This window comes from Spermophilus citellus (assembly GCF_964194105.1).
Source record: "Spermophilus citellus genome assembly, chromosome: 1".
In the NCBI taxonomy this organism is placed as follows: Eukaryota; Metazoa; Chordata; class Mammalia; order Rodentia; family Sciuridae; genus Spermophilus; species Spermophilus citellus.
The window spans coordinates 249,888,709-249,913,839 of NC_138182.1; the positions used below are offsets into that span (position 1 = coordinate 249,888,709).

The 25,131-nt window shown below is 33.4% G+C and overlaps 1 protein-coding gene across 1 annotated transcript in view; it reads left to right on the top strand.

Annotated features, from left to right (window-relative positions):
• The window catches only part of HCN1 (hyperpolarization activated cyclic nucleotide gated potassium channel 1), a 376,109-nt gene that overhangs the window by 237,561 nt on the left and 113,417 nt on the right, over positions 1-25,131 (top strand). Inside the window, exon 4 of the mRNA XM_081294982.1 lies at positions 23,258-23,476. Within this exon, the coding sequence (XP_081151108.1) occupies positions 23,258-23,476 (219 nt within the window). The remainder of the gene's footprint in view (positions 1-23,257; positions 23,477-25,131) is intronic.

Sequence of the window (25,131 nt, forward strand, 5' to 3'; positions counted from 1 at the left end):
GCAAAGCCCTACTTTAGAGGAGGAAAAGGCATAGAACACTCTTGCTCATCCGTGCTCAGGAGTTTAAACACCTACTATCTATTTTCTCATTTCTACAAAATTACATCAGTACTACTCCTTACTCATTTTCTCTTCCACATCAAATTCTAATTTGGCACAAGTTTAGTTTATCTTCTTTTGTCATTCCCAAGCATCTGTTTCAAGTCATCTTTATTTCATATTTAAATTCTAGATAATCTCCTTGTTCATCTGCCAACGTTTCCTTTTACTTAGTTTGATTCCATATTGCACCTGTTGGTAGAATCTCTTAATCAATTAATAAAATTCAATCACAATACATTTATAGCCTAGAGTCCCAGTGAGCTCTTTCTGATCCCTAGTTCATTTCAAATTCAGAGACAGGAAACCTCATCTGAGTTCTCGCTGAAGCACGCCATCTAGCCCTGCTGCATTCCTTGGTCCTTCACATGGTAGTTGTTTCCTCATCTCACATACTGGGAATTAGATTATTCTCTACTAGAAGCCTTCATTCTCCCCACCGTCTTTCCGTCATTATTATCCTCATATATGAAAAATCCACTGTCATTTTCTTAGTTAAATTTATGAAGTCCCTTTAGGTTCTTGACACTGCTATCTGACCCTTTGATAAGCTTATTTAGGTACTGCAAGAATTGTTCTATAGTTACTTAATGTATTTGTGTCATTTATGTCTAAGGAGTTAATGAATAATTTTTGAGTTTTTTCATGATTCAGTAAATAGATTTCTTAGTAATTAGATGAAAAGTCACACAGATGTATTTAAATAAAATGAGGCATATAAATTGTGAGAATACTTTATTGTCTGAGAAACATAAGAAGAAAAAATATATTAAATGCATATAGCACTATTTTTTATTTGGAACCTTACTCAGAAGACAAATGTTATTTCTCTAATTTGTGCAGAAGTTATTAGTACTTGCTTTCTTGGTGTACTTCCAGGACTGAGGTAATTAATTTTACTCCTTGGTATTTTCCAAAAGAACTAAAACCATGATCATGCCATGATAACATGCATACCAATGTTTATAGAAGCCCGATTCACAACAGCCAAGTGTCCATCAACAGAGGAATGAATAAAAATATGATATAGACATTTATATACATATATAAATATATATATCATATATAAATATCATATATATTATATAAATATTATCTAATACCAAAGAGGTATTAGCCATAAAGAATAAAATTATAATACTTGATGGTAAATAGATGTAACTAGAGAACATCGCACTAAGTAAAATAAGTCAAGCTCATAATGTTTTCTTCCATATGTTGAAGCTGGAGATAGACAGGAAATAAAAGAATATAAAAGGGGTCTTGGAAAAATAGAAGAGAGACCAATGAGAAAGAAGGGGATCAAGAGGGAGGCAGGAGGGAAGGGCATATGGAAGAACAGGAGAATGATATTGATCAGGTTATGTTATGTGCAGTATGAAATGGCATAATGAATACCACTATTATGTATAATTATAATGCACCAATAAAAAAGTGAGGCAGTTCATATACTGAAACAATTCTTTGTCGTGCCTTTACTGTTTTTAATTCCTTTAAAGTAAAACACTGAAGTTTATGGAACACTCTTTATGAGCAATTCTGAACTTGACAGGATCAGGCAAAGTAAGTATAACGTATTACACACAGTTCTTTCTCCCACAGAAGATTACCTGGGAAGGCAAAAGAAATATCATAATATTCAATTTTAAAAAATCTCAAGTGAGTGGTTGAAGATACTGTGAAGCTGAAGCATTCTGAAGCTCTTTCCTGAACTTGTATCATGTGCCGGGCACGATGGTAACTCCTGGCAGAATGGGAGTCAAGAAGTGAGGGGGTACCGGAACACTTCACACAGACATGCTAGAGAATTTTTCACAGATGCAATTTTTATGGAAATCCTAAGGAAATATTTTCAAGGAAAGAGTAAAAACTGAGTTACATTTGCAAGGATCAATGGGATTAAAACCTGTCGAAAGAGAATATGAGAGTTTTCCAGACATGTAGATATGTAGTAAACAGAAATATCCCACAGGAGGACTCCACTGCTGCAAACTCCAAGAGTTTCCTGGGAGCAAGGAGGAGTTTAACTCCAGTAGAGGCTTTATGGAAGGGACTGAAATAGAAAAACTTAGAAAGGGAAGCTGGGGCCTGACAATGTGAGAACTTGAATACTGGTGGGAAGAAGGTGGATTTTAGGAGATGGAAAACCACTGCAGGACTTTTGTGTCTCTTACATTTAAACTACATGTGGAATGCTGTTCTGTTCCTTGAGTTCAGTGTTTTTTTTTTTTTTTTCCCCATCAACATCCTAGTATTGCAGAAGAGGATGGCCTGGTAACAGAATGACTTTGAGTAGCAGAGATGAAAAAGGGATGGGATAAGTGATTGACACATTTTTTTCTAAACTGATTCATGATAGTAAATTTTAAAAAAATGCTGATGTTGGAAGGTTTTTTGAAAAATTTGATTCATTTGAAAACTGATCCTACAAAATATGCATGAGGTAGATGACACATCTTAGCATATTTAACTCACATGCATAGGTGTATCTAACTGATAATGCAAAACATCTTTGGACAAATGCACATATGTGATTATAATTATTTAAAGATTGTAAATTAGAAAAATTGACATTTTCTATGCTGGGTACTGTGGTGCATGCTTTTATTCTCAGCAATTTGAGAGGCTGAGACAGGAGGATCAAAAGTTAAAGGCCAGCCTCAGATCCTTCAAAACAAAAAATAAAAAGGGTTGAGGATGAGGCTGAGTCGCAAAGCACCCCTGGGTTAAATACCCTGTACCAGATAAATTTACATTTGCTACAGACTGAATATTTGTGTCCCCCCAAATTCATGTAGTCCCCAATGTGAGGGTTTGGATTTTTGACTTTCAGGCAGTAATTACATTTAGATGGATCATAAGTGTGGAGCCTCATGATGATATAGAGGAAGAAAAGTAATATCTTTTACTCACCCACCATATAATTCATGGGTGATACATCTTTAAAAAAAGACAGACTAATAAGAGAAAAATATAACAAATATATTTAGCTAAAGTTAGAAAAAATGAAACCCCCTCCAGAACACAGAATATTGTGTGTATTTTTATGCTTACATTTGATAAGTGAGAACTGTCATTTGAAAGTATAATTGAACTAAAGGGAATATGATCTAGTGATAATAAACTGGATTGCTTTTACAGATTTTCTTGACATCTCTGCAGTATCATTCATTTCTCAGGATATAAGGCAAGACACTTGTCATATGAGGGTCTTGTGACCTACTTTCATGAGAGGTAGATAGAGATTCTCTTATGGCCAGCTCTCTCACAGAAAGTGGGAGCAGATCAGAGTGAATTTCCTGCATCTACTATTTTCTCAATTTCCAAGTTGCCATATTTTGGGGTAGCATATCCTGTTCCCATTAATGGGATTGATGCCTTTATTAAAAGAAGAAGAAATGGAATCTCTCTCTCTGCATGCAGGCCCCAAAGAAAGTCCATAGGTACATGTAACTATGAAGAAGGGCCTGACCGATAATCCAACTATGCTGGCATGCTGATCTTGGACATTCTAGTTTCCGGAATCATGAGAAATACCTGTTCATTATTTATGTTATCTACACTATTGCATTTTACTATAGTAGGCCAAACTGATTAAGACAGATTTTAAAATTCATTTCTGTTTTTTTTCCTTGAGTTAAGAAAAATAGTTTTTTAAAAAATATATACACATGAAAATAGTATATTTTTCATATTACACTGTTTTACTTTCAAAGAAAAAACATACATAAAAGTTAATAAGCCATACTTCATCTTGGGGAATTCATTTCTTTCACTCATTATTTTATGATATCTTCATCCATGCTATTGCCTATTGCTATGGTTTGTTCCTTTTCAGTGCAGAGTAATATTCTATTACATATGTATTTTCTAGGGTTTTGTTGTTGTTATTATTGTTGTTGTTGTTGACCATGCTACTGTGAACATTTTCCTTCACACATGCAACTGGGCAGGAGTTTCTCTTCACTATCTAATTATAAATGGAATTGTCATGTTTTAGGATAAGTAAGACACATGGAATAAACAAGTTTGTTGTCATTTTCAGAATTGGAGTTGTTTGTGGTTTTAGCACAGACCTGGTAAATTTTAAGGGACTCTGTTGATTATAAGATAGGAAAATGGGAAGCAGGTCATGGGGCATTTGAGTACGGAGTTCTTATCTGAGTGCCAAGGAACATGTAGTGTGTGTGTGTGTGTGTGTGTGTGTGTGTGTGTGTGTGTGTGAGAGAGAGAGAGAGAGAGAGAGAGACAGAGAGAGAGACAGAGAGAGAGAGAGATTGATTGATTGATTAATTTAGTGATTATGTACTGCATTAAATGAGCTCTCAGGTAGTTTGAGTATAGGCCATCCAAGCTGATGTGTCACCTCCACGGTGTCATCAGCATCCAGACTATGCTCCATGGCCACTCAGGAAGACCACGTCCCCACCAGAGCCATCATGCTTACATCTCAGAAAGAGAGCAGAAAATTGGTTTCTAGAAGCCCTGCTTAGTAACTGGACTTTCACTTTATCAGCCAGTACTAAATGATACAGATGCCATTATTCCAAAGAGTATAAATAATGCATTTTTTAAGCTGGGCATATTGCAACCCAAAGCCTTTGAGGATACATAGGAGAAAGGAGTTGATAAAATATACTGATAAAACAATCAGCAGAGTAGGAGAGGATGCAAGGGGAATGTAAAGAGAAGACACTAGCTCTCTTATAATCCAATTGCTTCTTCATTTAAAATTGCAGAAATATAGTATTTTACAGACAAAATAAACTTTAGATTCTGATTGTCTAAATTTGCTTTTTAAAAAAAAAAAGAGTAGAGAAGGAAAATTCTTTCATAGCTTCATATAATTCTTAGTGATTTAACTACTGAATGACCATTCTGTGACTCTGAGATGAGGTTTATTTCTGTTTCTGTCTGGATTTTCCTTTTCTATGGACCACACAGGCTGGGGCCTAACAGAGAACAGAGGGAACTCTCAAGTCACACAGTTGAGGAAAGGTTCAAGAAGGAGACCATTTACTGAGTTGTTAAAAAGTGTATTTAAGAACCATGAAGATACCCGGGGAGAATAACAGAACTGTCTCCATTAGTAAGACCCAGAAATGGCCAGGCACAGTGGTGAATGTCTGTAATCCCAGCAACTTGGGAGGTTGAGGCAGGAGAATCTCAAGTCTGAGACTAGCCTCAGCAATTTAGTGCAGCCGTAAGCAACTTAGTGAGATCTGTCTCAAAATTTAAACTGATAAAAAGACTAGTGATGTTAACTCAAGGGTAAAGTGCCCCTTGGTCCAATCCCCAGTACCAAGAAAACAAAACAAAAAAGAACAAAGGGAAGAGAAAATAAACAGAAAAGAAGTCCAGAAAGTGAGTAATGGTGATAGGGCTGCAATGATCTTCTACAGAAAACACCAGCAGTTCCATCTCTTCAAAGTGTGAACCTCCAATACTGACCAGAGAGAGTCTCCTTACCTCTGGGCTTCTGTCACAATTCCCCAGTGCCTGAATCCAAGTGGGGCTTGGAAAACAAGGGAGTATGGTCCTGGGATCCATATAGTTCACTTTCCTGAATGAAGAACCGGTGCAGGGCAGATATTGTTAAAAGACAAAATTACAACAAATCTAGTTTGCAGATCTCAGTTGGCTTTATTTGCAATTCTAGCATTTGGCAGCAGCACAAACCAAAAAAAAAAAAATTCAGAATGCTTGGCCAAAACACATGGTCAAGTTACATTTATAGCTAGAGAAAAGGAAGTAATGTACAGAAAAGAAAGTGCAGTAAAGAAAGTCCAATTGTTAACAGCTCAAATGTCTTATTTGAACCTGGTTTTAACAGGGCTACTTGTGATTGAGAGTTGGCTGCTTCCCAGAACAGGTTATGGCCTGTTACACATCAAGTTAGATTGAAATTCACTACCTATGTAGAAATCCTTTAAGCTAAACTTAAAATATACGAGACATATTTTGGTCAAAAATTCTGAGATGAAAATATGAAGTGGCATCCAGAAGATTTCCAGCACCATGCCTCATTCCAGTCTCCTTACAGAAACACTCACCTACTTAGTCCAATCTCTTAGAGTTCTTCTGAGTCTGGATTGCCCTGGCATCCTGGATAGTGCTCCTCTGGGTTCTGATTCACATGTTTGTTGTTTTTCTCTCCCATTAACCAGGCTTTGAGGATTTGAGTCTCTGTTCTGAAGCACTGTTTCCCTGCATCTGAAGGACCTCCCATTAGCTGCCTGCAAGAAATACATAAAAGGCTACTTTGCAAACTGTTCCTTAGTTCCCATGATACTGTCCCATCTTAGTAGTTGTGCCATAGATCTACACCTGTTCAAAATTCTTTAGGTTTGTTTAACAAAATAGATGAGTACCTTGTCATAGGGGATTTCAGTCTGAGTTTCCTCAGAGTTCATCCCAAGTTCCTGAAAGTGTCCTAGAAGATGCCTGGTCAAAGCACCAAATTCTTTGTCCTTGATGCTTTTTAGTACAGAGTGATACATATGCAAAAGGACTTCATGGAAATCACTATAAATTTCCTAGTAGTCTGTGATAAAGATAAGTCACTCCAATGCAATTGTGAAAACTGTGTAATTGTGCTTGGGTAATTCCCCTGGGTTGGGTAATGTTAATGGCACACAGAATTATATACAAATCTCCAAATTAAAATAAAATATTCTTACAGGAAGTATTAGAAATTTCCACAGCCAAACGGGCTTGCAGATTTATATCTTATGCTCAAAGAAGCAATTCCCAGATGGCAGATATCCTTAAGCATAGTGTTGCTTCCATTTCCACAGTTGTGTTTGCTTTCCTTTCCCACATCTGTGTTAATATTAGGACCTAGCTGTTGACAGTTATGTTGATTTATCAGCATTAGATTCTAAAGGAAAATGTGCTATTATTTTCCTCATGGGTTTGCCAGCCTAAGCATATGGCCTTTTTCCTATCAAAATGTCATTTAGAAAAGATCAGATTACCTGGTATTAAAAGCTGCATGTAAAACAATATTAAATAGATTAGAAGTCCATTAATGCTATCAACATTATTTTGTAGCTCAGATGAGCTCTGTGATAGGTGATTTTTTTTTTCTCAAGAAAGGGCAATAGAAACTGACAGAAGCACATATAACTGGAGGCATCCATATGTTTAATCCTTATGTTTGTATATGTTATTCAATAAATAAAGTTTTATGAATATATTTTCTTACCTCTGCATTTTGACAAGAGTATATTCTAATCATTTTTTTCTCTTACTCTGAATATGGCAAGCCAAGATTAAAAGATAAATAAAAAACTGCATTTGTATCCATTCATAATATCAATTCATAGTTTTTGTTGATTTGTTTTCCTAAGATATAACTCACATAAAACTACTAATTGAGAATTTCGAGGTGCCCACTTTTCCTGGCTTAAACTTGTGCAGTGATAATTCTCTATGCCATCCTATTAAGACACATTCCATGCCCCCTCCAACCTTGTCAACCTTACTTTGTAAAATATATATACCTCAATATATTTAGAATTTAAACTTTTTTCTCTCTTAATATTTATCTACTGGTCCAAATGAGATTTTGAAATCTGCCTGACAGTGTTGCTCCTCTAGCTTTTAGTTTCTTTTCTGGGAAGTGTTTGGAGGATTGAAATTTTCCACCATGAAGTCATACACCTTGAGTATGACCTTGCTATTTTTTTTCCCCCGCACACTAATGAGACCCTGGGTAGCTATGATTTAAGGAAGCTGTTTTTATCTGCTTGACCAAATTAAATTGATCATAACCAACTATGTATAACCTGTTATTTTATTTAGTTTTGTTTGCGTATTTTCTAAAGGCTTGAACAATTCGGTTTTGTGCTGGGTGCCACAATTAAAAATATTATACTATATCCTTTCCAGACACCTGCTGAAGGCAATGACCTTGCATTTATTTTAGAAATGAAACTGGATATAACATGATCACTTTTTCTGTAATAGATATGGCATGACAAAATAGCAGTTTAAGGTCAAATTCTATAGGACCGTGTAAAAACAAATATAGATTTGAACACGAACGCTGACCTTGACCTAATTTAGTATCAAATACTAATAAAAAGAGCTTCTCAGGGAACTTTTTTTATTTTTTAGATTTTAAATATTATAGGAATATTAACATAGTGAACAAATGAAAATTAGTAGTGACCATTTGTTTATGTGTTTGAATACCTAGAGATGTACAACTAAATGATAGTCAATCTACTAATATTTAATGCCTGAACATTACATGCTTGACACTGAAGTATGAAAAATATATGTTATTGTTCTCATTAATACTGAATTTTGTGTCTTATACCATAGTTCAGGTTTGTTGCAAAGCACAATGAAACTTTATTGATTGATTGTAGTGCTGCCACTGAGCTACAAACCCAGCCCACAGTGAAACATTGGTGTATTTAAATATGTCCTTTTGTGGTTGCGGATATAGCTCAGTTGGTAGAGTCCCTGCCTAGCATACACAAGGCCCTGGGTTCAATCCCCAGCACCACAAATAAATCCATCCTATTATCTTGTCTGTACCTGGGTGATGATTTTGGGAAGCCCATAAAATTCTAAGACTGGTCAATAAGCTATTTTGAGATGTAAGAATGGAAAAGTTTTGAAATTCTTTCATTGCCTTTGGTCTTTCTTAATTTGTTGGAGGTACACTAAGGGAAAGGATATGCTTTGATGACACACACCAAAATTTTGTGAGTTATTCTTAAATGGGGAAACTTCTGCCACTTTTATTCTCTAGTCTAAAAGAGAAAATTGGAGCATATTGAGTGCAATCCATCTAATTAATGTATTTTGGAAAGTAAAAAGTAGTTCTGTCTTGCTATTTGTAATATGTACAAAAGTCAGTTGAAGCTGAATAACCATATCATATAAATAAAAATGCATGTTTACATACAGACCATGCATCCATTTCTTACCATATTTATGAGCACTTTTTCATTAGTCTAGTTACATCTTTATATTTGAGTAATAGTCCAAACTATTTGCTTCTGATGTGAATGCTAGATTTTTTACCCTTTTCTCAGAGAACCACAAGGAACTGCTGTTAGGCAACTTATTAGTTTATGTATATTGGATATGCATTTTGTCTTTGTTGCCTGAGAAAATATGTAACGAATAATATTTGTATTATTACAATGGTGTTTCCAAATTTAACTCTTTGAACTCTTTGAGTGCAAAAAATGAATATTTTTATTATCATAAAAAGAATAATAAACTTGAACTATTTTGTATTATTTCAATTTTATACAGTATTTAAATATATGCTTAGTTGTTTATAATTGTACTATGCGCAAAAATGCAAAAGCATACACAAGGTTCTGGGTACAATACTGAGGTATTTTTACACAGTGAAAATACCGTGAATCTTAATAAGCAATCTTGGTTTCTTTTGTGTATCAGGTGAAGATATCTGACTTTCTGACCTCAAACATAATTCAAGGTAACTTTGGTAACATTATAGAAGAGCATAATACTGTTATTAAGATAGTTAAATGTGTTTTATAGTTTTCACTATCAACCACTCTGTTGGATGTATGTGGTTAGTTTTGGCCTCTGCTCTTAGGTAGCTTTTGTTTTGCAAGTGAAGATAAATGGGTGGTATGATGCACTCAAGTGATAAATGGGAACACAAGGGCTGGGCCCATACAAATGGGAAGCTGCATCAAGATGAGAGGGCCAAAGTGGAGGAATGAAGTCAGATCTCTGAGAAAGTCCCCAAATGGGCTGCATTTTGAAAGAGTAATATTAGTGGCTTGGCAAAGAGCAAGGGAACCAGAAAGCGTATTAAGAGAAACCCACCTATATGAAAGCATGGAGCACAGCGAATTGACTTGTTAAGAGAATTAGTAGTAGGTTAGGATGGTAAGAGAACAATCTTGGGTTTTAGTACAAAGACTGGGAAGTTAAAGAGTATTTCTGAAGAGAGAGGCCGGGGCATCACTACAGCCAGATTCTCGTGAGCTCCATATTAGAACTGACTTACTCTTAAGGCTATGAGAAAACTTTAAGTATGGGATTGTATGATTGGATCTGTTGTCAATTGCTCTAAAATCTGGACTGGAAGAGAGTTAAACTGGAGGCCATAAATTACTGTGATTTGTGATAAAAATATTGTAGGAATCTAGAAAGGAAATTTAATAAAATAAACCATTTGTTTCTTGGATGAAGAATTAAATATTTTTTTCTATTCAAGTACAAGGTAAAATAAACAGTTAAAGACGCCTTGAATGATTCTAGAAATGAAAAAGCAGAACCAAAGTCCAAGGTACAAGAACAGATGGCTCAGGTTAGTGTCAACCACTGCTTACAAGACATGACAGGGTGATAATATCTAGCCATGCTGCAGGGTTGACCACAGAAGTGTAATTTCATTTGAGCAAAAGTGAAGAAGGACAAGGGCTGGCCTTGGAGTTATTAGGGGTGACGATCTGGGAAGAAATACACCAAAAGAAAGCACTGCTATTAAAGATGCCAAGTCATTTTCCCTAGTGTAAACACCTGATAATACAAGTAACTGAAAGTAGGGCCTAATATGGCCTAAAATCAAATATACTATAAAACTGCCTGGAGCTACAGACCAGGCAGGGAATGGAAACTTGGATGATAAAGAGAGTGGACAAAAAAAGGTTCTTTGCTGTTGTTGTTGTCTGTGTGTGTTTGACTGGTTGTTTTGTGGTAATTACGTACTTTCAAGTCTGCTACTCTGATGACTGTGTGGTATTTGGGTGATAAAACGGAAGCACATGCTGTTTAGTTGTTCAATACTGTAATTTGCTCTCTTGCAGTTTGACATTTTCTGCTTTGTTTCTGTCAATGCCTTTATTCCTAGGATGGAACTGTATCTATCTATCTGATATTTCATCCTTTGGCAATGTTCAAGTGTGACTCCTCATTAATCTAGCATATTATTTCATCATAATAAAGAAAGGATTAAGAAAAACCTCTTTGAACTAGTTACAATTTTAATCACATATTTTATTTCTAATGGTAGACAAAGGCAAGCCAAAGGCATCCTGAAACCACAACCCTCTGCCTGCACACCCTGTTATGTACTCTGATCCTATATCCTTTCAATTGATAGGTCCTACCTCTGTCATTTGTTTTCAATTTTATGTCATTCAATCCTACTTTATTCCCCCTCTAAAATGTTTATCTTGGGGTGTTCCTCATTCCATCTTCATTCTGGGTTACCATGTGTTTACCCAGTTCCAACTTCCAGAGTGACAGCCCTGGACCCTGAGGGGGTCAGCCATGGAAACTCCGCTCCATGGCAGGAAGATATTTGGGTACTGACTTAATGTTAATATGTGGATACTTAAATAGTGGCCTTCCATAGACATTGTCATTGACATTTTTAAAAGAGAGATTCAATAAAGCTAAGTTCAAGCCTCTTTAAAGAATATTTGGGAGAGGTTTCTAAGTAGTGATTTTTGTCTTAATTTTCTCTGGTTGAAGAATTGGGTATTCCTCTCTGAACCCTCTTCTTCAGAGGATATGTCTCCCTGAGGTTTATTTCTGATTCTTCCTCTGCTATTGACAGAACTGGCATCAGAATGTTGGTTGGTTGCATGCAAAGGACATCACTATACCTTTCCTCTTCTAGGCCATTCTGAGGTGGACCTGCATACACCATCACACTCCAACACACACAAATAAATTTATTAACCTGTGTCAATAATACCTAAAGAAACATGGAAATGGAAGATTATTGAATCACTGGAGCAGATTTATCATTTTAGAACAAGCTTGGGAAAAATCTAACATGAGTCATAGAAATGATGCACAGGAGAAATCATTAAGTTTTGAATGTTTACTTCTTTTCCTGAGCAGTCCCTGCTGACTGAGAAATACATGCTGTTAATTATTAAGACACTCACTAGCTTTGCCAGTGAGCCATACTGCCGCTTCCTTCCACATAGGAGGAAGTCAAAACAAGACACATTTATGACCTGTACGGATGTATTCCAAAGGTTAATCTTTGGTATTTGTGGCAGACTTGGCATTCTGTCTGATTAAGATGTTACAGTTCATTCTTCTACGGGAATTAACATTAAGTAGTGTGTTCCCTTCATCAAACACTGATTTTTATTCCTCTTAGCCACAATGGTAAAACTGTGGGAGATGTTGGCATCAGGTAACATCAGAACTGGAAGCAAATAAGATTTTGTGGAAGGATTTAGGGATACTCCACTTTTGTGTCCATTTGATCATCTTTTCCATTTCTTCTCCATCCCTGAAAACAGATGCCTCATAAATGGAGTATAATATTAGTTGGCTTCCTTTCATTTATTTTAACCATCAGAAGTGCAGTGAAAGGTTTCTTTTTTAAAAAATAAAATTACCTTAATTTTCTTCTCTGTGCCATAAGAAAATAGTTAGAATATCCTCATTAGCATGATTTCAAATGAAATGCTCTAACATTCAGTGGGTACCTGCTTTCATTATTTGTTTCTGGTTTGTAATACCATGGAACTGTATCTATCAAACTAACAATTGTCCATGTATTTTTGTTGTGATTTAAGAGAATCAAAAGGAACTCATCAGAAATAGGAATTATATATTATATATCTGCTGGTAGAAGAAAAGGCAGAAGTTTTTTTTTTTTTTTTTTAAAGGAGAAAGACAATGAAACAGATTTTGTTTCAAATAATCTTCTTTCTGTACTTCTGTTCCCTACAAATTTCCAAATCAGTTTCCATATAGATTCAAGGATATTGCTGAGAGAAGATCATCTGAGCCTTTAAAAGAAATCTGTCTCTGCCTTTTTCTCATGTATGCATTCACACATGCTGCACACACACAGACTCAAATGTGCAGGGAGGATTGATTTATCAGAGACAACTGAGATTCTAGAGACTTAACCTTTCTAAGTATTAGTAAAAGAGTATTTGGATTGATTCTGTTGATCTAAGAAGTTGTGTTTTGCCTCTTTTAAGTACTACTTTAAGTATTTGAATTTTCTGTGAAGTTGTACAAGAGATCAAGGAGTCAATACCTTATACAACTTACATTTGTATAAGGCTTATGAGGATTTAGAAATCAAAACAGAATATTCTATCAGAGAAATAAATTTGACACAGAAGCCTTACCTACTAGGAATACATTGACTACGCATCACAGGATTAGAGGTTTAGGTTTGGAGTTAGGTTTCTAAAAATAGCTGTAAGTGCTCAATACTTTCTGCCTTTTTACAGAGCCTTACACAGCAGAAGATTTCCTAGGCTTATCTTGTTAGATTGCATGATCAATACACCAAGTTCTAGCATTACTTGTCATTCAAGGTTTTGTTTGTATGCCAATTTACAGTCATGTCTTTAGAATTAAGTAAATTGCATTGTTGCTGATATGTATAATTAGTACTTACCTATAAATAGATGACTTTTAATATATTTTTCTAAAGTAATGCAATAATTTTAACTGATCATTTTTCAAACTGTGATTGTAATAAATTTTGCATAGGGGAATGGTTTTATATATAATTTAACTAACTAGAGATCTCAGGAGTATATGTGCTAGAAAATGGATGACTAGACAACAATGTAGGACAGGACAGATCACAGTGAGCATTTTATTTTACTCTGACATACTATAATAATAGTTTGACTTTTACTTTCATTTTCAGGATGGAGACCATGATTGACTTTTCTTCTTAAATACCCATAATGAGCAAGAACAAGATAGCAATTATTAAGATGTAGCATAAAAGGCCACATGTCACCAGGTATCATGGCATGCATGCCTGTATTCCCAGTGGCTTGGTATACTGAGGCAGGAGGACTGGGTGTTCAAAGCAGCCTCAGCAACTTAGCAAGACCATAAGGAACTTAGTGAGTCTGCCTCTAAGTAAAAATACAAAAAAGACTTGGGGATGTGACTCAGTGATTATGTGCCCCTGAGTTCAGTCCCCAGTATAAATAAATAAATAGCTATATTTCTGCAATCATCAGGCCAGAAATCCAGTGGAGACATATTGCTAACTACTATGAGGCCGTAGACAAGTTACTGAAACTGAACTTCATCATCATCTGCAATACAAAGATAATGAAGGCCATTTTAGCAATCACAGGTTGCTGTGAAAAATCACCAAATCTAAAAAAGATTCTCGTGCAAGAGATCTGTATAAAGCATATTCAATGTTATTGTCATTGATGGTGTTATGGCCATTATTATGATTATGCAAATATAATGGAAATAATACCTGCAAGCATGTAGTTTGTTTTTTAATTCATAGACAAACCAGGTAAGATCTTGGAAAAATGACTTGTTATTTTCCATGACTTTAAGATGCATCATTTCATACATATTAAATAAAATAAAATTGGGTATGTTTATATATGTAAGTGTATGTAGTTTTATTTATTTGCATAAATTTTTATATTTTGTATATTTTCATCTTTTAATCAGGAAATTCTGAAATTTGGTTTGCTCATGAAAAGGGTAGAATAATAATTTTCCCAGATCCTTTATAATTCCAACTTTCTGTGAATCCATTAGCAGTCTACCCTATACAAATTATTATTGGGTCAATATTTTGAAAGTGATGCACTGCTGTTTCTCATGTCTGCTGGTGAGAGCCCCGGACAAGTAGCAAATTCAGGAAAACAATGAAAGGTCACAGAACTTGGAACTAAACCATCAAAATGACATGAATAGATTAAAAGTTAAGGGAAAATTATGACATGACAAAGGTAAAATTTCAGAATCTGAAATAGGTCAAAGAGTGCTATTTGTGATAACAGAGAAGCTCTTTATAACTCAGCAAAAAAAGTTAAATAAGCTTCTTATAATCATATACATTCATTTTTACTTGTGGCTTAAAATTTCTGTATTTTAGTTATGCCTGTTTCTGAACATCAGAAGTTAATAGCATTTTCTTGATTTGTACATTTATAAAAAGGTTAAAATTTTATCTGGTAGCAGAAAGCACTATAAATATATTTGCTAAATTCAAACACACACATGCACATGCACCATTAATAAATTTATTGCTTAATATACAGAACTATTTTTGGTAGAAAAGAGAAAGCTTATTATTTATGAGTCCTGTTACTTACAGAGTTTTAGATTATCTCTAACTTAAGCCTCATAAAAAGCTAAAATTTTTTCAACATTTTACCATCTTTCATATAAATTGACTTACCCATTAAATTATTTAGACAGAAAATCTAATGACTTATTAATAACATATGTTACCATGTAAAAGACAAAAGTGCATATTTAACAATTTTGATCTAATAACAAATAATAAACATCAAAGGATTATACTTAGATGAAAAAAAAATTCTTAACTTTTCTGTTTCTTTTATGAATCAGGGTCTTCTGCTTGTTAAGAACAGAAATTTGAACCTAGAAAAAGAATTATGGTTCTTCGTGTTCACTGTAATTTCACTTTGGTTTCCATAGATTTTTTTGAATGATATTATTATTTTTTAATTTGTTCTCTTTAGTTATACATGACAGTAGATTATATTTTGACATTTATACAAACATAGTGACACAACCAGTATATGCAAACCTCAAATCAGCAGAGTAAAACAATGAAAAAGGTAGAGTAAAAATTTTCCCAGATCCTTTACAATTTAAACTTTCTCAGAATCCATTATCAGTCTACCCTACAAAAATGATCATAGGATCATTTTTTTGAAAGTGATGCACTTCTGTTTCTCATCTCTGCTGGTGAGAGCCTCAGACAAGTAGCAAATTCAGGAAAACAATGAAAGGTCATTGTTTTAGAATACCATTGAAAGAGATGATCCACTAATTTGAAGATCATCAGTATAAACCTTCTTGGCTCTACCCCATAAAATTAATGAAAGGTGCATATTAAATAACAACACACAGGAAATATGACATCCTTGCTCATTTTCCTTGATCCAGATGTTGAATGAAAGCACACAGAATCAATTAATGTTTCATATTGAACCTGCCTTCTTTTGCTACTGGTACTTTCCATATTTAGGAGTATAGATCCTCAGCAAGGATCCTTCCAGAGAAACTTTTGGTAACTGGTAGTATGCTCCATTCCAGGCTTTGGGGACAGGTGGAAAGGAAGAAAACCCAGTGAGGATTCTTGACCAACATTGAAATGTAAGAATGAAGGACAAGCGTATGGCCAAACTGTCTTTATTGGATTCAAACTTATGCTGGGATTTTCTCTAAGAGTACTATGATGAAAACCTTAGATAACTTTTCTCTAAATTTTCTTAAGAAATAGCAGTAGTTTGCTTTGATTTGTTGACATAAAACATAATTTGAGGAATTTCTGTGATATGGTCATATTATGAAAAGGTTTAAAATTCTGCATTACAGTTATCTTGACTTTTATTCATATAAATGGTTATGAAATAAATGGCTATAATGATTGGAACAGAGAAAGTTTATTATGTGGATAAGATGAACTTGTGATTGAATTCCAGCTTTGGTACCTACAAATATATGACCTTAAGGAAATCTCTTAATTTTTCTAAACTTTGCATTACCAACATGTAATAACAATACTGGGTTAGGTTTCCAGACTGTTCGGGATATCAAGGACATGATATAATAATGCCTGTGTAGGAATATGCTTATTTCTTCTGCTGTATCTTTTTGTATACATATACTATGTGTGTGTGTGTGTGTGTGTGTGTGTGTGTATATATATATATATATATATATATATATATATATGATATTTAGTGATATTTATATGTATAAATACATTTAAATATAATTGCTTATATTTGCATATATTTGTTATACAAAGAGAGGCCCCATGAAAATATTTTAATTTTCTTGGACAGCTTTTTATAAATGAAAAATCACACTTAAAATGCTGAAATAATGCCTGATTTGAGGACCATTTTATAAGCAGTACTAATGGTCTTAATATAAAAAGTTTGGGTTAATGGACAAGACAAGTTTAAAAATAATGGCTCAGAACAATGATACATACTTATAATCCCAGAGGCTCAGGAAGCTGAGGCAGGAGAATCGCAAGTTCAAAGCCACCCTCAGCAACTTACGTTCTGAGCAACTTAGTGAGATCCTGTCTCAAAATAAAAAAAAAAAGAAAGAAAGAAAGAAATGAGCTGCAGATGTGGCTTACTGGATAAGTACCACCCCCCACCCTCCACTTCAATCCCTAGTACCAAATATATATATATATATATATATATATATATATATATATGTGTGTGTGTGTGTGTGTGTGTGTGTGTGTGTGTGTGAGATATATGTGTGTGTTTGCTTAGTTTTTATTTTAAGATAATGTACAACATTAAAGTAAGTATGAGAAAAAATATGCATGACATTATGCATCATTAAATTTTAATTTATAATTCCAGTTATTGTGAATGTTGCATTTTATCATCATTATTAAAGCCAGAAAAAGTACACTTAGATCTTGAGGGTTAATTGACCCAGGAAAAGAGAAGAACAAACTCTTAAAATAATTAGAAATCAATCTTTATGGAAATAATAATCTAGTAGTGCAATAACTACATATTACTGTTTAAAGTCATTTCAATGTTCCTATAATACCAAGGGTGGATGGCAAATGCTTGTATGCATATCATAGCACTAAATATGAGAAACATAAGTAAATTTCTCCAACTGAAAAGTATATATGAATATATAACTGAGTTTTGAAAGAGGTACTATCCTAAGAATCATGGCCTTTCAATAATTTGAGATATTTTTCTCAAAAAATCAAATATGAATTGAAGAACTAAGAAACTTCTATCATGTGAATTGAAGAGAAATAACTCACTACCTCCTAATATACTTAAAAATACATTGCTAATGTTTTATATTAAGTTCAACAGGTCATGAAATCCAACAAAACATATTATTTGATAGGCTGCTTTACAATCTTCTACTGGGGTTATAGCTCAGTAGTAGAGCATTTGCCTAGCACATGTGAGGCACTGTGTTCCATCCTCACCATCACATAAATATAAATAAATAAATAAATAAATAATAAATGAAGGTATTGTGTCCATTTACAACTAAAAATTTTTTTAAATATAAGGTGTGTGTATATATATGTGATATAAATGACACAGTTTTACTCACTAATGTGTGTGCATGTATATGTGTGAATGTATATTTATACATATATACAACACATTAAATTATTGCATATTTTTCTTTTCTTTAGTTTTAAGGCACTGGAAGTTGAACCATATCTAGCAGATTGTATCTGACTTTTACCTGTCTTACTATAGGGTCTTGTTCAAGTTTCATTGCACTATGTGAAGAATTGGAAGGGGTTAGAATTGAAAAGGGCTCCTTGTTTTACATGATTTTAAAATAAATGATAATGCCACTAATTAAAAGCAAATGTTATTAGCACAGACATAGTCAAATAGATCGCTGAAGCATACATATTTAATTCAGAAATAAGTACCAATGTATGCAGAGACACTAGAGAATAAAGGATTTTTAAATTTACTGTTTAACTATTACATAAAATCATAATAATTATATATATTAAGGCTGGCACCATTTCGTGTTTTGACACATGTATATTTTGTGCAATGTTTAAATTGAGTTAAAATATTTATTCCTCAATACTTTATCATTTGTGGTGAAAGATTTCAAAATCTTCTCTTTGAATTATAGAGTACATTATTATTATCTACGGTCACCCTACTGTGCCATGGAACACCAGGACCTCTTACTCCCATCTAACTCTAACTTAGTACTCATTGATCAACCTCTGCCACCTCCCCAATCTCCCCAGTCTCACATTCAACTTCTATGAGATCAACGTTTTTCAGGTTCCACATAGGAGTGAGATCATGCTGCACTTGACTTTCTGTGTCTGGTTTATTTCACTTAACGTACTAATCTCCAGTTCCAACAATTGTCACAAACGAGAAGGACTCAGACTTTTTTTATGGATGAATAGTATCCAGTTATATAGAGGTTCAACATTTTCTTTATCCATTCATTAGTTAAGGACACTTGGGTTCTTTTCATTACTTGGCTACTGTGAATAATGAACACAAGAATACAGATGACTATCAGACATACTTACTTCATTTCCTTTAGATACACAGTCAGTAGTGAGATTGATAGATCATATGTCAGTTCTATTTTAATATTTCAAGGAAACTTGCTGTTTCTCATAATGAATTTACTAATTTACATTCCCACCAATAGCGTGCAAGTGTTTCCTTCTGTTCACATTTTTTCCAGGATTAAAGATTACAATCTTTCAGTCTTTTTTGATAATAGCCATTCTTAATGAAGAAAAGTGATACCTTATTGTGATTTTTATTTACATTTCCCTGATGGTAAATTATATTGAGCATTTATTCAGGCTCCTGCCAACCACTTTTATGTCTTTTTTTGAGAAATGTGTATTTAAATTTTTTGCCCGGTTTTTAACATGGATATTTATTTATTTATGCTATCAAGTATGTAGTCTTCCTTATATATTTTGGATATCAACCATTTGTTAGATACATATTTTGCAAATATTTCTCTTTTTCTCCCTTTCTCTATTTTTAATTTTGCTGTGCAGATGCTTTTCAGTTTGATGTAATCTCATTAAAAAATTTTTGGTTTTGTTTATATATACTCTTGAGGTCTTGTCCAAAAAATCCTTGCCCATATCTGTGTGTTGAAATATTTTGCCTATATCTACTTCTATAAGGAGATACTTTTTATGTATATGATAATGAGAAGTTCATTAAAGGTTGTGCATCAGCACAAGGGATAATCCTTTTTTAATGAAAGAAAATATGTTCTTTTTCCTTATATAAGAAAAAATAAATGTAAAAATAAACAATCTCAAAAATTAAGGCACATGAACGATCTCAGATTAGGGAGATCATTTTAACCAGTATAGAAACCCAGCAGTGCTTGAGGAAATTACAGACTTACTTTTCCAACATTAAGTAATCAAAATGTCTGCTTTGTAAATGATAGCAAAAGATTTAGCAGGCAAATGATAAATTAAGAATAAGCATTTATGTCACTTGTGATCTAAAGCGTTGATATTAGATCTTCAAAGAGCTATAATTCAATGAAGAAAAATAAGAATTTCATTATAGATGAGAAAATCTAGCTAGAAATTATATGAATAACTTTTCAGATTATCTAGTCAGGGAAATGAAAATAAAATAACAAAGAATGACTAGTTTTTCCTGTAGGAGGGTTTACACTTTATTTTCACAAACTGATTTTAGAAAAGTTTTAGCCTTTCTAATCAGTTTGGCAAATATGTTATAAAATTAAATGGAAAACTTTTCTCTTTAAACCAACAAACACATTTTTCAAAAATCTGATTTTTTAAATAAAACTGAGTATATGGATACTTTTTATTATAGTTTAAAATAGCAAAACTGGACATCATTGGAAAGTTAGTTATGGTATGATTAGAAGCAAACTATTCACACTTGTATGACTAGCAGATTAATTTGAAGGATTTTTTTGTAATAAAAGCAATATGCAAATATTACTTCCCCCAATTTCTAATATATAGTTATGATCATATTATATATTATATTATAAGATTTTGTAGAATATATTTCTTTCTTCATTGAATACTCCATTTCTTGTTCATGGAGCATTTCAAATTTTGGGAAGCTTGCTTATTTTCTTGAGAACACTTGTGTATTTTCACGTATTTAGGATTCATTCAAAAAATACTATCCATTTTTGTAGAATAAACCAATATGTGTTTAAATGTGTCTACGTATATGCATGTATGTGTGTGTGTGTGACTGTGTGTGTTTGATTATATGAGCATTGTGAATGTTACAGATAAATCCATGTCTTATTTTTGGGCAATTGTATGTGGAATGAAAGCATAAGATAAGGTTAAAACATAATGAAAAAATTGCCCATGTACTATACATATAAGTAGACCCACTTGAGTATGCACTTGTGTGTGCATATTCACACCTAAGGAGAAAAATTTAAAAAGTTGTAATTGCTTATGTGAAAGTTTCTGGCTACTATATACCATTATTACTTCGGGAAATTTACTTAAATTTTTCTGACATCCCTCCACACCCTTCCTCTTCTGAAAATCAAGGAATAAATAATAAAAATACAATTAAAGCTCCATTTCCACTGGACCCCCATTAGGCTTTTAAACCATGTCTATTTTATCTGTGTATCATCTAAGATGTCAAGATGCCCTAGCAATATGGTTTCTTTATCCCCTTGTGTGAAATAAGTCACCTTACATTAGATTTAACATCATTGTCAAAATCTATTTATTCTCCCTTTCACTCAGCAACAACAAAAGTGTTGAATACTTCCACCAGATTATGTAATGTGACCAGTGAGATATGGTCCTTGCCTTGATCTATGAGTAGGTGCAGGCACAGAAGGTCATCATGTAGAGGATGGCAGTTGCTGTTTACAAGTGAAGGCTTGAGCAATGTGGGAGTACAAAAAAGATTTAGTCACTAAGAAATGAATCAAGTTTCATTTATATTTTATTATAGGGTGTAATTCCTTTGTTAATTTAGTAATATACTTTGTAATGAATTCAATTTTAGAATATTGGTCTGAGTTGAATTTCATGAATTTAAATCTGTCATTTAAAATAACAGGAACACTCGAGATTTTTGTAGAATACATTTCTTTGTTGAATACTCCATTTCTTATTCATGGAGCATTTCGAATTTTGGGAACCTTTGTATTTTCTTGAGAATACTTGTGTATTTTCATGTATGAAAAAGTTTTAGGATTCATTCTCCCAAATAAAAATCTCTGCATGGGTTCATTATTCTATCTATATAGTATCTTATAACAGATAAACAGATACATTTCTAGCCTTAAAAATAATTTTTTATACTTTTATGTGTATACTCTATGTTTTTTTTGTATGTATGTGGGGTTAATTTAATATAACAGCATGACTTTATTTTGTAAGAAAGTCACCATGAATGTCACTTTAAGAACCCTAACTCTTTCAACTAATGGGGCAATTTATTTGCTGCTAGCCTCACATGTTCCACAGTTTATGAGTTTGGACTTTTACACCTTATCATATTTAATTTTTTAAAATCCATAATTTTGAGTTTTTAAAAACCTCATTCAAAACAATGAAGCAAAATATCCTTTTTTAAAAAAAATATTTTTTTTGGTGGTTGTCAATGGATCTTTATTTTATTTATTTATATGCAGTGCTGAGAATTGAAACCAGTGCTTCATACATGCTAGGCAAGTGCTCTGGGCCACAACCCCAGCCCAACATCTATATTTTTCAAAATATTTTTAAAAAAACTTTAAATTTTTATGGTGATGTAAGAGTTAATTTGACAAAGGCAGGGATGACTTTCTGGGTGTGACCAGTTGTCTAGGGCCTCAGTCTCAGAAGGACCCTCTACTTTGATTAATGTTGTTGCTGTCATCTTTCTTGATAATGTTATATTCTTTGATAATTTTAAGACATCAGAAATTACAACTAATAACTAATCTTGGGAATCAGCTTCCCCTCTGCAAGATGTTTGCCAAGATGATTTTTACCTTTTAAATTATATTTTGTTTCATAAAAATTCAACAAGATCATTCATTTTCAACCTAACATTTGAATTCTTATATATACTGCTTTGAGATCAAACATCAAAGAAGTTTCCATTTATAAGAACTACATTTCAAAAATCTTTGTTTTTTATTTAAAAAGATAAAAGGATTAAATACACCACACATATATCACTTTAGACTTTTAAAATATGAAAAGCATAGTTTTGATGAAAATTCCTACAATTGGGCCTATATGCTTTATGCCCACCTGCTGAATTTTTCAACTTCCAAGTACATTACTAAAGAATGATCAGGTTTTCTCAACACATTAAAACAAGTCCATCATCATTCTTGGTATTGTTATGAGATACTTAAATCATTATCCCCCAAAGAATTTTAGTTTTAAAAACAGTAAACTAAAAACTGATTAGATGTACATGTATTAAGAGTGGACTAATTCTGTTTCATTGCATTAAGCAACATTTGAAAAACATCAAGTCACTTGATTGGCAGTGAGGAGTGTTTCTGTAAATGTTCGATTATAAAGATTTCCCCCTGTACTTGCTCTTGTGTAATTTCTCTGTGTACAGGTCCCACTCACTTTTCCTTCTACTATTCTAATGGCTTCTTTTGTCTCCTTTTTTTCCGCATGTCCCAGAATGATTCTTGGGGAAAGCAGTATTCATATGCACTCTTCAAAGCTATGAGCCACATGCTATGCATTGGGTATGGAGCCCAAGCCCCAGTCAGCATGTCGGACCTCTGGATCACCATGCTGAGCATGATTGTAGGGGCCACCTGCTACGCCATGTTTGTTGGTCATGCCACGGCATTAATCCAGTCTTTGGATTCTTCAAGGAGGCAGTATCAAGAGAAGGTATTTTGTTTTATCTCTTATATCTTCATCAACTAGTTAGTAAGTTGAATTAATTGTGTTCACACTAACAAATCTATTTCTGGCTATCAAAAATATAATGAGCTAAAATGGTTAAAGTAAGAAAGCACAATGTTTTGATATTTTGAGGATTCTTCAAGACAATCGCACAGCTTTCATTTATTTTTAGTTTCTATCTTGAATAATAAATTTTTAAAAATCTTATTTTGAATCCACAGAAAAACATGTTTCAAAATGCATGAAGCTGATATATAGTCTTATCATGCTTCATGTTCTATCATAGTTCAAAAATTTTATATGAAGGGATGTCCAGGGAATAAAGGAAGGAAATAAAAGGGTAAGGAGGCAGGACAGGTAAAGGGAGGAACTACAGAATGAAATTGGCCAAATTTTGCTATGTATGTATGTACATATAAATATAACACAGTGAATTCCAGCATTATGTGAATGTATAAAGTACCATGAAATTTTTTTTTAAATAAATAAATAGAAGGAAGACCAGTGGAGTCGAGGAAAAGGAACAAGGGGAGGGAGGAGGGGAGGAAAGAGGAAACACTGGGGATTGAAAGGGAGCTAATTATATTCCATGCATGTATGGTTATTTCAACAAAATCCCCAATATTATGTATAACTATAATATATAAAAAATTTTGAAAAGTTATATATATATATATATATATATATATATATATATATGGACAATATTATACTATATACCTTTCTGTAGTATAGGTTAGAAAAATGCTGACTAAATGGGGACAGGCAGTCATTGGGCATGCCCTTTTGTATTTCTGTCCATGCTCTAACCATAATTAATGTTACAATTCATACACTCAGCTGAACATATGTTGCCCTTTAGCTAGATAATTCACCACACCCTTCAGTTTTAAAAATGCATGTAAACAGCTGCTGTTGTGCATTCTTATGCACAACTTGTTAATTAAAATGATTGTTGCTCTAAACTTTTCTCAAAAGGGAGAAAAAAAGTAATTTTATGCAATGATTTAGTCATTGCATTTTTAATATGCTTAATTACTTTGGCTGGGACTAAACATTGGTTAGCAGAACACTACTAATACCCTTAACCAAATATTAGTAACTTTCTAACAAGAAAATGAGAATATTTTACACTTGAAGGAAGAACATAAAACACAGGGGACTCCATTGCACATGATAGTGTATAAGGCATTTGAGCTGCCAAAAGTCATTTCTGAAAGTGATGGCTAAAATTGCTCTAGAATACTTTTAGTGAATGATAATAGCTTAATTTTCAAAACAGCATTTCAGTTGCTGTTTTATTTACAGAAGTGCTTGATACTATAATCACACAACAGGAGAAAGGAAACCTAGATATTTTATTTCCCCTGAATGTAATTACACTGCCACCATCTATTACAGTGAAGAAGTTGGTTCTTCATTACTGAGGCAATGAAAAGATTAACCACCAAAATTGTTTTTAGGTTCATTTTTAAATAAAGACTCCCGTTAAACTGTATAGAACAAAGAGCATAGTATGGGACAAGACTTTATACAATGGTAACTTTGAACTAAGGTAATATATTCAAATGAGCTTGGGGTAATTTATAGTGATTTAAGGTAAGGCTACAATATGGTATATCTGATGTTTCTCTTACACT